Genomic DNA, 16,439 nt, shown 5'->3' with positions numbered 1-16,439 from the left:
TATAGTTGGTATTGTGGTTAGGTTACATTCCGCATGCAGCCCCGCTATACTTAACCCCCAACCCTCCCTAATGTGCAAATATAGAGCGCAAATCATATATTTCCTATCCCAAGAGTCTCAGTTGCAAAGAATTTTTTATTTACAGTCTCAGTTGTTTAAACCCCGTACCTGTAGATCCAAATTCTCGATTGTGTACTGACTAACAGATAAGTACCAAAAATGTTCTTATTGTACTTTGATTTTGGACAACCTAACTCTCTCGTAGGTCCATTAGTGTTATAGTAAACATCAGCGTTCTCTTGTAGTCCCTTTTTTCGTATTGAAGAAAAGAGTTTTCGCTCGATATTCTCGTCTCCTAAATTTTCTTCCTATAATCCAAGTCCGGGAATCACGGAACCAAGCCAGGAAAATTCACATAGACAGACATCCGTTGCTATGCTGGAATTTTCAATAGCATGTTCACAATCTCTGCTTCCTGGGCACTGTTTATATCTAGACATGATGTCGTGCTGTTATTACCACTGCTGCCTTTTGCAAAAACAAAACAACCTCAGAGAAAATTAAAAGTTGCGCATTAACAGCTTGGGAAAACTACAGTTGTCTGATTAGATAGATGAGAGCATGTTGGCACTTAAAACAAAAATATTCTCTGCATTCCTATTATGTGTACCTAATATGCTATATTCAAGCGGGGCCATATCCAGGATTTTTGTTAGGAGGAGGAAGGGTAAAAAAAACGGTACTGTTGTATTATCTGTAACAGACGTGCGATATTGTACAGCGAAGATGCTAAAGAACCTAGTCAAACAGGTTTATTTCAACGGACAATTCCTATGCTGAGGATTGTAAACAGTGATTTATCACTGTGTTTACAATATTTTAACTTTTGTTTTGGGGGGGGGGGTTAGGGCCAAAAAAAGGTACCTAGGTTACTTTAGGTTAGGTTACGTATTTAATATATGCTATGATTTACCCCCCACCCCCCCCCCCCTGATGTGCAAATATATAGCCGAAATGTGTTTCTAAACTATTATATATTCATCCCATTTGTTTTTTTTATTACCATTAACCAAACTTGACTTCTTTTAGTTTATTTCATTTTGTTTACTTCATTAGCATTAAACAAACTTTACTTCTCGCGTGTGTTACAGATAATACAGCAGTACCCAAAACACTTTAAAACACCTTCAAAAATGGGTTTTTATACATTCTTGCGAGTCGGACAAACATTTCAGAGGGAGGAGAGTTCGAACTCTAACCACTTCCCTGAATACGGTATTGCACTAAAGGTTTGTTTCGACTGTTCAATTGTTAACTAATGATGGTTGCCAACAATTCTTTCTTATTCCGCGGAAACAGAAGCGTTGGCCAACAAAAGCTGTTTGCAAACTATTCTCAGAAGTGTATTAGATTGGGCGGGGAAAAATGTATACAAGTTTGGAAAAAAACCATCACAGCCTACAAGGTTAGCCTATTTTGAATATACTTGCAGGAGCAAAAAAAATTTGAATATACTTGCAGGAACAATAAATTCCTAACTTAAAAAAATTTAAGCAGTAATGGGCTCCCCTCAATGTTTACTGTGTGGGTTATTCATCCCAATTTGATGTATCCTCAGTTTTTGAACGGCGTGATTCAAATTCTCCAACAACGATTCAACTTGTTAAAGAAATCCGCTTACAGTGTTAGCGGATTGATATCCGCTAACAGGTACTGTTGCACTTATTGGTACACACGCTATAGACTGTCCAAGGAATGCAGTCATGGAGACCCGTAAAGCGGATAATTGCTATCTAAATTGATCGCAAAGCGTGGTTTCTCATTGAATTTACAATATTTACACTTGTTGGTTTTGGAGGTTTCAGGGGGGGAAGGTACCTAGGTCAGGTTAGATTACGTATTTAACATATGCTATGCTTTGCCCCTCACCCCCCTAATGTGCAAATATATATCCATAATTTGTTTCTAAACTATTATATATTCATCCTATTTTTTTTATTGGCATTAACCAAACTTGACTTCTTTTGTGTGTACCATTAAGTGAAACAGTACCCGCTAACATTGTATTTTGTATTGTATTGTATGATTCTAGGTTTTTTTTTTTTTTTGCTCTTGGACACAGAAATTTTATCTAACAAAAATTATCAGCAAACAATTCTCTGAAACGTATCAATTGGACGGGAAATTAAAAAAAAAATACAAATCTGGAAAAAAAATTCAGCATAGCTTGTAAGTCTGTTTTTGAACATATTTGTTGGAACCCAGCAAAGAAAATACCAAATTGTAAGAAATATTAGCAGTCAGGGACTCCCCGTCAATATTTATAAAGTAGATTAGTTATGCTTTTTTGCTACATTATCAGTTTTTGAACATTATACTTTAAATTTCCGACGCATTACAACCACGAAATGTTCCGTCTAGCCTAGCGAGCTTTAGTTTCAAATCAAATTATCTGCACTACATAAAAAAGGCTAATAAAAGGATGCATGATTTATATACAATCGAGGATAACACTTATCTTCTATTGCATATGATTATGGCTAGGCCAAGACCTTTTTAACAGGCTAATGAAGTTGCAGAGCCCCCTTAGATAGAGCCTTTTCATACAGCCCCAAAATATCGTATATACAGAGTGGCGCTCACAATGTATGCCAAAAAATGTACCAAGCGTCACAACAAGGTGTGGCGGCGTCTTGATGTGTACATGTGACGGAATACGTGGCGGAATTCCGAAATAAGCATCAGGCGGCGGAGGCTTTTTATAAATGGGATATTAAGATTCCGCGGTTTCCTACCTTAAAGTTCTATTTTAAGCAAGATAAATTATTCGGTAGCCCAAAATTTAAAACATTTTACTCGGTTTTTTTTCAAAAAACAAATGTATTTACAAAAAATATTAGTAGGTCTCTCAGGTTAGGGGTCCTGCAGCATATCGGGAAATACAGACTTGCATGCGACGGTGTTTACAAGTCTCAAACCTGAACCATTCTAAATAGTGGCGAATTACGCCATGTGTTCTGATTCGACTAATTATTTGATAAAAAAAAGATAATTATCAATACGGTTTCGATTATCTATACGGTTACATAGTAATCCGTTTTTATCAAACTACTATTTTGCAAACTATGTTTCGATTTTCTATGGCCGATGTAAACAAGGTTAACAATGACTCCGAGAGGCTGGAATTTCAAATTCGGTCCAACGATAAAATTGTCCACGATAATTAACGTTACGCAAAGGGTAACTGAACTTGCCGATAGTAACCTCTTTCTATCGTACCTCAATGAACTGCAACCTTCCGTCATTTTGAGCCACACAGCAACAATATTGGAACAAGTCCAAAAATTTTGAGAAAATGATTTGGTTACAGGCATCAATAAGGCTTATAAGCCGTTTCTTAGCTGCCCCAACACAAAATTGTTAATTACAGTTGTATTTCCGTGAGATGACAAATAGTTGTTAACTAACTTTGTCTGTGAATTTCTTTCTCAAATAAAATCTTTGTTGGAGAAAATCATAGGAGAAATTCAACCGCAATATTCAAAAACAGATATTTCAGCAAAGCAGGGTAACAAGTTTCTGCGCTTTAAGCATTGACGGAAAATCTATGACTGCTAATAGTTATCAAATTATTTTGCTGATATTCCACAAATACCTTCATAGATGGACTAGCATAGAAGCCTATACTATTTTCATTTTGCTGGCTCAAATTTTCGGTACTTATGCATTAGCTGCTACCCACGTGATATATTGTGCTAAAGGAAACTAGTCAAACGGGTATCTGTCAATAGAGAAATGGATCGCAAACCGTGGTTTGTCATTTCGTTTTCGATATTTAAACTATTAGTTTTTGGGGTCTAGGGGGGGGGGCAAAGGTACCAAGGCTGGGTTAAGTTAGGTTACATATTTAATATATGCTATGCTTTACCCCACCCCCTAATGTGCAAATATATAGCCAAAATTTTGTTTCTGAACTATTATGTTTTCATCATATTTTGTTTTATTTTATTAGCATTAACCAAACTTGACTTCTCGCGTGGGTACCGGTTAATGCATAAGTACCGAATTTTCTTTTTCTTTCCTGTCCAATTTGTAGATTTTGAAAGTTGTTGGCTAACACTTACGTTTTTGAACTAAAAGAACATCATAGTCTATATATCAACTGCTTTTTCCAAACCATCTGCTTTTTCAGCCATATCTAATGTAAATTTGAAGGTCTAGGGGGGGGGGAAGCTGCCCCCCCCCCTCCCAACGCCCATGTCTATATTTTCTTACCACAAATACCTTAAAATGACCTTAGAATTTATATCAAAAGCCAGTTCTTTCCCCCACGAAACTAAAAAGTAGTGTTAAAATTAAACCAAATAGAAATTAACCTGATTCCGGGGCTGGGGTGCGACACACCGATCCTTAATCCTCAATCTGTTAACGTTTGAATTCGCTTTTCTGAAAGCTTATTAATAGGCCTACGTGACAAAAATAACCACTCAAGTGATTTAAGTGTTTTAACTGCTTATGTCCTTTCCAAACATTTAAACAGAAATTTTTACTGTGTAAAGCAAATACACCTAAATAAGCAGATCCATTAGCGAGGCATTGAGGAAAATACACACATAATATAATTTTATATATAATATTATATTATATATATAATATTATATTATATATATTATATATTATATTATATATATATATATATATATATATATATATATATATATATATATATATATATATATATATATATATATATATATATATATATATATATATATATATATATTATATATATATATATTATATATATTATATATTATATATCATAATATTATATTATATATATAATATAATATTTTTTTTTTGTCTTCTTTTATGTATGTCAAAATCTGAAAATTCTGTAAATTCCTCCGTAGCACCAGATCTGTGAAGTTATGATGAATGAAATGAGTCTTTCTTTATATATGTTAAAATATGAAATAAATTCCTCCGTAGCACCAGATCTGTGAAGCTCTGATGAATGGAATGAGTCTTCTTTTATGTATGTTAAAATCTGAAATAAATTCCTCCGTAGCACCAGATCTGTGAAGTTATGATGAATGAAATGAGTCTTTCTTTATATATGTTAAAATATGAAATAAATTCCTCCGTAGCACCAGATCTGGTGCTACGGAGGAATGGAATGAGTGGAATGGAATGAGTCTTCTTTTATATATGTTAAAATCTGAAATAAATTCCTCCGTAGCACCAGACCTGTGAAGTTCTGGTGAATGAAATGAGTCTTCTTTTATATTAAATAAAAAAAGGTTTTTTTAACCGAAAGCAAGGAGCAACATTGAAACTTAAAACGAACAGAAAATATTCCGTATATAAAAGGGGATGTCCCCTCCTCAACGCCTCGCTCTTTACGCTAAAGTTTTTTATTGTTTTGAAAAATAGAGTTGTGAGAAAGAGTTTAACTTTAGCGTAAAGAGCGAGGCATTGAGGAGGGGACGGTCCCTTTCATATACGGAATAATTTCTGTTCGTTTCAAGTTTTAATGTCGCTCCTTACTTTCAGTTAAAAAAAACTTGTTTTTTTAATTTAATTTTTGAACATTTTTGAATTAATGGAGGTTTTGATTTTGGCAAACCGTACATGAATAACTAAAACAAAATTTGCATATTAATTTTACTTTTATTTGGTTAAATGGCTTTCTCGAAACTTGTTTAATTTTATTTACAAACGTTTTTATACAAAATTCCATATTTTTGCAGATAGGAGCTTGAAACCTCTGCAGTAAGGTTTTCTGGTACGCTGAATCTGATGGTGTGATTTTCATTAAGCTTCTATAGCATTTAGGGTGTCTTTCCCCCTTTTTTCAAAAATCAGCCAAATTTTCTCAGGTGCGTAATTTTTGATGGGTAGGCTTAAACTTGATGAAACTTATATATTTGAAATCAGTATTAAAATCTGACTCTTTTGATGTATCTATTAAATCTAAATCTAAAGTATTAAAATCTGATTCTTTTGATTTATCTATTGGTATCAAGATCCCGTTTTTTAGAGTTTCGGTTACTATTGAGCCGGGTCGCTCCTTATCCACAGTTTGTTACCATGAACTGTTTGGTATGTTAAAATCTGAAATAAATTCCTCCGTAGCACCAGATCTGTAAAGTTCTGATGAATGAAATGAGTGTAGGATTCATTTATTTTGTCTGAAATCTAATCTGTCCTCGAGTGCAGAATACCTTATTTTAAAATCTTAGTTTCAAGATAGCCTAAAAATAGGACTTGGTTAATCTATTATTATGTGAACATGCCTTATCTTAGCTCTTTAAATCATCTGCACAAGATAAGAATAAGCCAAAAATCGACTACATTCAGAAAGTGCAGACAGAAAACGAAAATAAGTAAACAATTAGGTTGGGACACGTTAAAACTTTTGAAAACATTCACTTTCAGCTATTAAATAATAATTATCAATAAAAAATACATAGTCGAATTTTCCACTTAAGAGAGTTCTCATTAGCACACAGGAAATGAAGGAACAGCCTATGCCTGTATTTAGATTATGCACGTTTAAACAAGTAAGCCAGGGAGTCTTCTAGTCTGTCCTACCGAAATATCAAGCTTTTAAATAAAGAAAAAAGTTTTTTTCAACTGAAAGTAAGGAACGACGTTAAAACTTAAAATGAACAGAAATTATTCCGTATATGAAAGGGGCTTTCCCCTCCTCAACGCCTCGCTCTTTACGCTAAAGTTTTTTATTGTTTAAAAAGAATATAGTTGTGAGAGAGTCAAACTTTAGCGTAAGGAGCGAGGTATTGAGGAGGGGACAGCCCCTTTCATATACGGAATAATTTCTGTTCGTTTTAAGTTTTAACGTCGTTCCTTACTTTCAGCTAAAAAAACTTGTTTTTTTAATTTAATTTTTGAACGTTTTTAATTAATACAGGTTTTGATTTTGGCTCACCGTACATAAATAATTAAAACAAAATTTGCATATTAATTTTAGTTCTATTTGGTTAAATGGCTTTCTCGAAACTTGTTTAATTTTATTTACGAACGTTTTATTAGTAATAAATATACATAACTTACGAATTAACTTACGTAACGAACTTCTATAGTCATATATTTTTAATACGCATGTTAGGGGGTTCGCCCCCTAGTCAATACCTTGCTCTTTAAGCTAAAGTTCGAACTTTGTTCTAATTCTTTAAAAATGACCGCTTAATCACAAAGGCCGTTAATTAGAATAAAAAGCTCTTATGAAAGTACTAAAAAATCTTTGGCTTCAAGAGCGAGGTATTGACTAGGGGGTGAACCCAGTCATATATGTAATATTTTCTGTTCGTTTTAAGTTTTGATGTTGCTGCTTACTTTCAGTTGAAAAACTTGTTTTTTTTATATTTAATTTCTGATCTTTTTTAAAATAATGCTGGGAAGGCCGGGGTCCCCTTCATTGCAATGTCCCTTCCCCCATAAAAACTTCCTTCATGGAAAGATCCTCCCACATAACCCCCGACCCACCCCTCCCCCCCCCCACTACGAGAAAAAATCACCCCTGAAAACGTCTGTATACTTCCCATAACCAATACTATATGTTAACATTGGATAAAGTTCATAACTTTCAGCCCTCTCCCCGGGGACTTCGGGGATTAAGTCATCCTAAAAGACATACTTATCATATTTTCGAACATGTTGAACAAAATGTCTATCTCAAAATTTTGATCGGGTGACTCTGGGCAAAAATGAGCGTGGGAGGGAGCCTAGTTGCCCTCCATTTTTTTGGTCACTTAAAAAGGGCACTAGAAATTTTAATTTCCGTTCCAATGAGCCCTCCCACGATATTCTAGGACCACTGGGTCGACACGATCACCCCTGGAAAAAAAAAAAAATAAAAAAATAAACACGCATCTGTGATCTTTCTTCTGGCAAAAAATAAAATTCCACATTTTTGTAGATAGGATCTTGAAACCTCTACAGTAGGGTTCTCTAATACGCTGAATATGATGGTGTGATTTTCATCAAATTTATATAACTTGTATGAGTTCTTTTTTCCTTTTTCGAAAATCAGCTAAAAATTTTTAGGCGTTTAAGTTTGGGTGGGTAGCACAGATCTAGAAAACGGTTGTGAACTTGAAATTAGCGTTCAAACCTAACTGCTTTGATGTATCTATTGGTATCAAAATTCCGTTTTCTAGAGTTTCGGTTACCATTGAGTCGGGTCGCTCCTTACTTACAGTTCGTTACCACCACAGTTTATATAATTATCCAGTATGATCTTTCCCTATCTCACCCATTATAAAAACCCGGACCAAGGTGCGAGTGCTCCAGAGAACGTTTTTGCAGATAGAAACATAGGCGGCATCAGATCTTTTCACGGGTAGACAACTCAGACTGTGATCTAATCGGAAACAAGTGGAAACCCGCTATTGCGAATAATGCACTTTGTTGGAAACAATCGGAAACAGACTAACCTGCTAATGCAGAAAGAAGTGGGAGGAGCTTTTTGTTCGCACCGAGAACGAAGACCAGAAATGATCTGCGATAAGCTTACTGGATAATTATATGAACTGTGGTTACCACGAACGGTTTGATTTCTGCATAGTTTCATTAATTTTCCAAACAAATGACCTTTATAGTGCTGACCCCCTCCCTTATCAGAAAGAAGTAAATTCGATGAAGGCGAATGCGCAAGTACGTATGCAAAATCAGTTGAGAGCGGATGATTTTGATTGGTGAAAACCACAAAAAGCAGAGATTTCGAAAAAAATATACGAAATTATAGATAACATTGTAAGAATTTTGGAGTTTAAGTGCCCAGGCACGCATGCAGAATTATAGTGTGTGGGGTGAGAGCAACAATAAAAAGCGATTTTAAAATTTGGGGTGTCCTTAGCCATCCCCCTCTGTGTACAACCCTGTTTAAGGTGTTTTACTTTGGCTACACTGTTTTAAATCTTCTGGAGAATTTACGGCGAAAGTTGGTTTCAAAACCTTCCAGAATCAGCATGTATTTTATCCTTTAATTAAGCCAAATATTTCATACCGCTACATGATTAGGCTACATAGTTACTTGATTTTTTAAAATATCACCATTGATCTTCATGAATATTTATTCTTCTTGCGCGACTTCAGTTACGGTAATCAAGCCCAATCTCCTCCCTGCCACTGATACGTGAAGCATATGTCGAAGACACGAACAAACTATAGGGCCGTTCTTTTACTCATCTTTGTGCACAGATCTTATATCTTTTGACAAAGAACGCTTAAAAGTAAAATCTTAGCACTAAGATTTTACATCTTTTAGCGTTCTTTTGCAAACGTCTTTCATCATTCTGCTCTGATCAGCGGTCTAAGAACAATAATAGGACCGTTTTTTAGAACTAAGATCTTACATCTAAGATCTTACATCTTTCTGCAAAGATTATCGATGATTAACTCAGCTTTGTTCTAAGACCTTACAGCTCACTGATATTAGCAAAAAGTGTGAAGACCGCCCCTGTTTTGCCATATAGGACAATGATGAGAGAACTTGGATCATCTACTCATCATTGTTCTCAGACCGCTGAACAAGAGCAGAATGATGAAAGACGTTTGCACAAAACGACCAAAGATGTAAGATCTTTGTTCAAAGATTTCACTTTTAAGCGTTTTCTGACAAAAGTTGTAAGATCTTAGCACATTGATGAGTGAAAAAACGGCCCTAATGAGTATATCATCAAAGTTCTCTCATCGTTGTTCTATATGGCAGAAAGATGGCGTCCTTCACAGTTTTTGCTAACTTCAGTGAGCTGTAAGATCTTAGAACATAGATGAGTTAAAAGAACTGAAATCTTTGCAGAAAGATGTGAGATCTTAGATGTAAGATTTTAATGCAAAAGAACGGCCCTTATGTTTGCTTATTTAGAGCCTATTTAGAAGCACTAGGCGAATCAAATTGAAAAAAAAAATTAAATCACCCCCCCCCCTTTTTTCTATTGGAAGTCTTTCTATTGAAAACCTCAATAAGTATCGTTCAAGTACCCCCCTCCCCCTCGCCTTGAAAATTGTTACAAGATTCAAACTGAAAAATCTAAATTGTAGAATAGATATTTAGGCATAAAACTGCACATAGCCTATTTGGAACATGATCTCCTCCCTGAAAAATGACCCCCTCCCCACATCTGGAGATTTGACAGCGTCAACCTGTAACCATCATTACTAACACAGTTTAAAGAAAAATAGAATTGTAGAATAGAAACCCCATTTAGCCCGACAACTCAGTGAATAAAAAGGATTGAAGCTAACCTGTTTTTTCTTACATATATTAGCAGCAGCTAGGCACCGAAACTAGCGACAATTTGGCAGCGTTGCAGGAACTGGAATATCCAACGTGAATAATGTACAGAGAATAAAGCCTTAAAAGCATTTGGCAACAGACCATGCCCGTTTCATTTTAGCAAAGAAACCAAGATCTCTCAATAGCCAAATCTCTGTTCTAGTATTGTAATTATTTTTTATGTTTTTGTTGTCACAACCTAAAATTCGGAGAAACCAGCGGTCTTTACGGGAGGGGGGGGGGAGTTGTACCTATAAAAATTTTCAAACAAATCCCGCAAAATCTCACTACTTTTTCTAATTAGATTTAATCTAATGTTCATTTAAGCACTTCCTATCTACTGTCTAGACGAATAAGAGTCCCTCTCAACACGTGCTGCAGTTCTCAATAGTCATGGCACGAGCCTCCACCTAATACCCAAAGCAGATACTTGATTTGGAGGGGTAGAAAGGGGTAGAAGGGAGTTCACGGTAAAACGCTAGAAAATGCAGTAGTTTCTCACAATTTCGGTTTAATCAAGTTTTAGCAAAGTAATTTGTGTCCCAATCCTGGTCGCCCATCCTTCCCTACTACAAAATACGGTGAGCGTATAGCGTGAGAGTGTATATACACTACATTGTAGGTAAATTTTAATTCAATATTTTAGTTGGTATTTTGGTTAGGTTAGAAACCATTTAAAGTTAGGTTTGGTTAGAAACCATTTAGTATAATGCGTTCTGGGGAAGGGGCTTATTTTCATAATTCTCTGTTGTAGTTTCCAAAATTTTGTGGCTAAAGTATTTTATTTTCATCATACTTAGGTATATTTCATTAAAATTAGCCTAACTTCACTTCTTGAGTGTGGTGGGTATACGAGATAAATACCCAAAATACATACTTCTCGGCAAACACAAAAAGTGGGCAAAGTCTCACTAGAAGGATCTTTTTCTCATCTTCTAATTCATTTGTACAAAAAGACAACGGAGAATGTTTACGCACAAGATTACACAATAATCATCCGACCCTGGGCTTAAATCGGTTCTATGTCATGCTTCGGGTTCTATCTCCGCGGGCCTATCTATATCTTCGAACAAATCAGCGAGGTGTATATACCTCTGAATGTTGAAAAACGCGCAAAATCATTCCGACCCTGGTTTGACATTAAATAAAAAGAACAAGTTTTTTTTAACTGAAAGTAAGGGACGACGTTAAAACTTAAAACGAACAGAAATTATTCCGTATATTAAAGGGGCTGCCCCCTCCTCAACGCCTCGCTCTTTACTCTAAATTTTTTCATTGTTAAAAAAAATAGAGTTGTGAGAAAGTCAAACTTTAGAGTAAAGAGCGAGGCGTTGAGGAGGGGACAGTCCCTTTCATATACAGAATAATTTCTGTTCGTTTTAAGTTTTAACGTCATTCCTTACTTTCAGTTCAAAAAACTTGTTTTTTTTATTTAATTTTTGAACGTTTTTGAATTAATACAGGTTTAACAAAATTTGAATATACAAAATTTTACTTTTATTTGGTTAAATGGCTTTCTCGAAACCTGTTTAATGTTATTTACGAACGTTTTTATTAGTAATAAATATACGTAACTTACGAATTAACTTACGTAATGAACTTCTATATTCATACATTTTCAATACGTATATTAGAAGGTTCGCCTCATAGTCAATACCTTACTCTTTAAGCTAAAGTTCTAATTTTGTTCCAATTCTTTAAAAATGACCCCTTAATCACAAATGCCGTTAATTAGAATAAACAGCTCTTATGAAAGTATTAAATAATCATTGGCTTAAAGAGCAAGGCATTGACTAGGGGGTGAACCCAATCATATACGTAATGTTTTCTGTCGTTTTCAGTTTTGATGTTGCTCCTTACTTTCAGTTAAAAAACTGTTTTTTTTTTTACATAATTTCTGATCTTTTTTTAAATAATGCTGGGAAATCCGGCGCCCCCTTCATAGCAATGTCTCTTCCCCCATGAACACTTCCTTCGTGGAAAGATCCTCCCACATAACACCCGACCCCCCCCCCCGCCACTACCAGAAACAATCCCCCCTGAAAACGTCTGTATACTTCCCAATAACCAATACTATATGTTAACATTGGGTAAAGTTCATAACTTTCAGCCCTCCCCCCAGGGACTTTGGGGGATTAAGTCATCCTAAAAGACATAGTTATCATATTTTCGACCATGCTGAACAAAAGGCTATCTCAAAATTTTGAACGGGTGACTTTGGGAAAAAAATGAGCGTGGGAGGGGTCCTAGTCGCCCTCCATTTTTTTGTCACTTAAAAAGGGCACTATAACTTTTAGTTTCCGTTCGAATGAGCCCTCCCACGATATTCTAGGACCACTGGGTCGATACGATCACCGCTGGGGAAGAAAAAACCAAAAAAAAACAAATAAACACGCATCCGTGATCTTTCTTCTGGCAAAAAATGCAAAATTCCATATTTTTGTAGATAGGAGCTTGAAACCTCTGCAGTAGGGTTCTCTGATACGCTGAATATGATGGTGTGATTTTCATTAAGGTTCAATAATTTTTAGGAGGTCAACTTTTGAAACGCGTAACTTTTGATAGTTAGGACTAAACTTGATGAAATTATATATTTGAAATCAGCATTAAAATCTGATTCTTTTGATGTATCTATTGGTATCAAAATTCCGTTTTCTACAGTTTCGGCTACCATTGAGCCGGGTCGCTCCTTACTTACAGTTCGTTACCACGAACTGTTTGATCGGTTCTATGTCATGTTCCAGGTTTTATCTCCGCGGTCCTGTGTCTTCGAACAAATCAACGTGGTACACACCCCTTAGGGTTGAAAAGAATTTTTTTTTTCTTGGATTATATTCTTTCTGTTTAGCTGTCTTAACAAGACAATCAATCAACAGACACGTCAAATGGATTTTAAACACAAAGGGGGAATTTTTCCTCGCTTGCTCGTAAAAACAGTCTCACTAATTTCTCAAATAGACCTTGTATAATTTTTCCACTGATAAATATGTATTCAGAAAAACTTTCTTTCACAGTAAATTTACTGTTTCGACACAGGCACACAAAGACAGACCAAAGACAAAGATAGTAGAGAGGGTGTACCAGATGATTTTTCTAAGGGGAGTGGGTTGAAAACCGGAGAGCGCGGATTTTTATCATTATTTTATTTTTCCAGAAAGAGAAGTCCTCTGGAAAAATCTTCGGTTGAATCTTTAACCTCTACCCTCTCCCCCTTTGTGTAGGCATGTGTTCGATATAGTTTGAATTGTTTGAGTGCTAATTATTACATCAAAAGTGCAAGGTAACTGAATATCTCCACACTCTCCAATTTCGTTTTTATTAAATAAACGGATATTATGGGGACGAGGGTGGCCACAAAAATATTCCAAGATCAGTGTTATTTGATTTAGTATATAAACTTTTATTTTAAATTGTTTTATTTTAGTTTTACTACTGATGACGGTCACTGTATACAGTGACCGAAATATCTGGTATTTTTGTGAATTTCTATCACTGTTATCATCATCACTGTCTATTAAAAGGATTTTATCCCTATTTGAACTTTTATTTATCGTCATGGAAAGGCAGTGTGGTCTTCGAAATTATCTATTTCCTACCTAAAAGTATGGCCCTTAAAAGAGGGGAGGATGTGAAATTTTTTTCTCATGAATCCTTTGAGGACAATTCTTAAAATGACCCTAGAATTGTACCATTTATCTAGGAATAGCTACCGGGTCAAACACTAAATTTTACGAAAAAAGTGATTCCATTCCACTTAAGATGCCCATAATTAGTTCAATGGCAGCTTAGGATGTTTCGACATATCATAAGGATACACACTGGTTGTGTCCCATAAATGGGACACATAATATTTAATAAAATTTTATATTTAAAATTAATATTTAATAAAAACCATAAATGGTTTTTATTAAATAGTACACAACGGGAAAAAGAATCAAGTGTACGTGAGTATATTCGGGAGGAGGGGAGCGATGGAAAAAAAAATTAAAAGAAAAAACAACTAAAAACGTATAAACAGGCGAATTATCTTAAAACATAGAAAATTCAGGCGAAACTCGTTTAATTCCTTAGATTTAAGGGAAACGGGCAAATCTTCCGCTCCCTTCCTTCGAATATACCAGCCCAGTTTAGAAACGGATGAGATACAAAATGTATAACAATCTTTTGGAATTTTAGCAAAAACTTTAAATTGGGGGAGAGAGAAGAAACGCGTACGCCAGCATGTCGGCCTTGGGGCGTCTTGGGGCGCCACTACGATCCTTTTGTGTTAGGAATAGAAGTTATTTCTTCGCATGCAAACGCTATTATCTACTTTTGACCATTCTTCATCTCCAAATTGGTATTTAAACTCTACAAATTTCACTTACTTTATTTACAGTGACTTTTTTTATCCCTTTTTCCCACCACCTTTAGGCCACCCTCAGTCAACAATGTGTCGACCTGAAGGCGGCTTACCATTGCGACGCTTTGTGTTGGGAATAGCAGTTGTTTCTTCGCATTCAAACGCTATTATCTACTTTTGACCATTCTTCATCTCCAAATTGGTATTTAAACTGTACAAATTTCACTTACTTTATTTACAGTGACTTTTTTTTATCCCTTTTTCCGACCACCTTTAGGCCACCCTCTGTCAACAACGTGTCGACCTGAAGGCGGCTTACCATTGCGACGCTTTGTGTTGGGAATAGCAGCTGTTTCTTCGCATTCAAACGCTATTATCAACTTTTGATCATTCTTCATCTCCAAATTAGTACTTAAATGTACACATTTCACTTACTTTATTTACCAGTGGCGGATCCAGGGCGGGGCCCTAGCGTAGTCTAAAATAGCGTAATTTACTTAATTAACTCAAATTTGCGTTAATTAAACTTGCTCCTAACGCAAGTTTGTCAGATCCAGCTATTTTGCGCCCCTCCCCCTGATTTTTTTTCGGATCAACCAATTTTGCGCCCTCCCCTAAAAAAATCCTGGATCCGCCCCTGTTATTTACAGTGATTTTTTTTATCCTTTTCCCCACCACCTTCAGGCCAACCTCTGTCAACAGCGTATCGGCCTTAGGGCGGCTTACGATTGCGACGCTTTGTGTTAAGAATAGCAGTTGTTTCTTTATAGTCAAACCCAATTATTTATTTTTACCATTAGTTATCTCTTTATCTATATTTAAATGTTCAAATTCCACTTACTGCAGAGTGATTATGTTTTTTATCCTTTTCCCCACCACCTTCAGGCCAACCTCCGCCAACAGGAGGATGTCTGTAAAAACGACCTGGATGAACCCCCGTTTCTTCTGCTTGTGAGCTTGATAAGCTTTCTGATTGAAGACCTTGCTCTAGAACTGACGAGGAATATGAGTCTTCGATACTTTCTTCTAATAATGGAGTATGAGATATTTCCTGAATATTTCTTGATGGCCAAGGACGAGCACCCATAACGGCCCGAAGGCCGACAGTTCCTGCAAGGAGAAAGACTAATTGGATTTGGGCCGATCAATTTTTAGCAAAGTTCTAGTGCATGATGTTTTAAGATTTCCTTACAAAAGAAAACATATCGCTAATCAACAAAAACGATGTCTTCACATTAATTTTTTAACGTATCAAGTCAGGGGCGTCCCGAGGCTCGTTTATTGGGGGGAGGGGCTATTTTCGTAAATTTTACCGAATCGCTACCTGATTTATGCCGAATTTTCGGCAGAAATCAAGAATTTTTGCTAAATTTCGCCCGATTTCCTAAAATTTCGGCCGAAATTTTCGCATTTTATCAAATACCAAAAAGGTTGGGAGGGGGCGCCCCTCCCCGCCCGCCTTGGGACATCCCTGTATCAAGTACATAAAGAAAGACTATTTTAAAGAATAGCCTATACCAAACTGTACAGTCAGATCTTAGGAGATTTAACATGGGAAGATACTAAAATTCCCAAATATAACCCTGTGTTCCAACATATGCAGTTAGTCGCATGCAAACACTATTATTCGGCCAGATATGCGAATATCACAGCTGTGTGCGACTCTTGGCTAAAAGCTATCCGATTTTCCAAAATATCGTACAAGTTCATGAATCTCAACTTCTCCAATAATTTTGATGAATAAGTCGAATCAAATTAATAGGTTGAGCAAGATCAAAAAGATATTGAAAAATC

The 16,439-nt window shown here is 35.8% G+C and overlaps 1 protein-coding gene across 2 annotated transcripts in view; it reads right to left on the bottom strand.

Moving 5' to 3' along the window:
- Positions 1-16,439, bottom strand: part of LOC148944753 (uncharacterized) — a 222,363-nt gene that overhangs the window by 125,771 nt on the left and 80,153 nt on the right. For both annotated transcript variants that reach the window (XM_089099791.1, XM_089099792.1), the window contains exon 2: positions 15,487-15,755. In XM_089099791.1, coding sequence (XP_088955917.1) covers positions 15,487-15,732 — 246 coding nt within the window. In that variant the 5' untranslated portion in view covers positions 15,733-15,755. The remainder of the gene's footprint in view (positions 1-15,486; positions 15,756-16,439) is intronic.

The sequence above is a fragment of the Artemia sp. Qi Xiang Cuo genome, chromosome 14 (genome assembly GCF_049724085.1).
Source record: "Artemia sp. Qi Xiang Cuo chromosome 14, ASM4972408v1, whole genome shotgun sequence".
In the NCBI taxonomy this organism is placed as follows: domain Eukaryota; kingdom Metazoa; phylum Arthropoda; class Branchiopoda; order Anostraca; family Artemiidae; genus Artemia; species Artemia sp. Qi Xiang Cuo.
The sequence above is the reverse complement of the archived record's forward strand: the minus strand, read 5'-3'. Positions and strand labels throughout refer to the sequence as shown.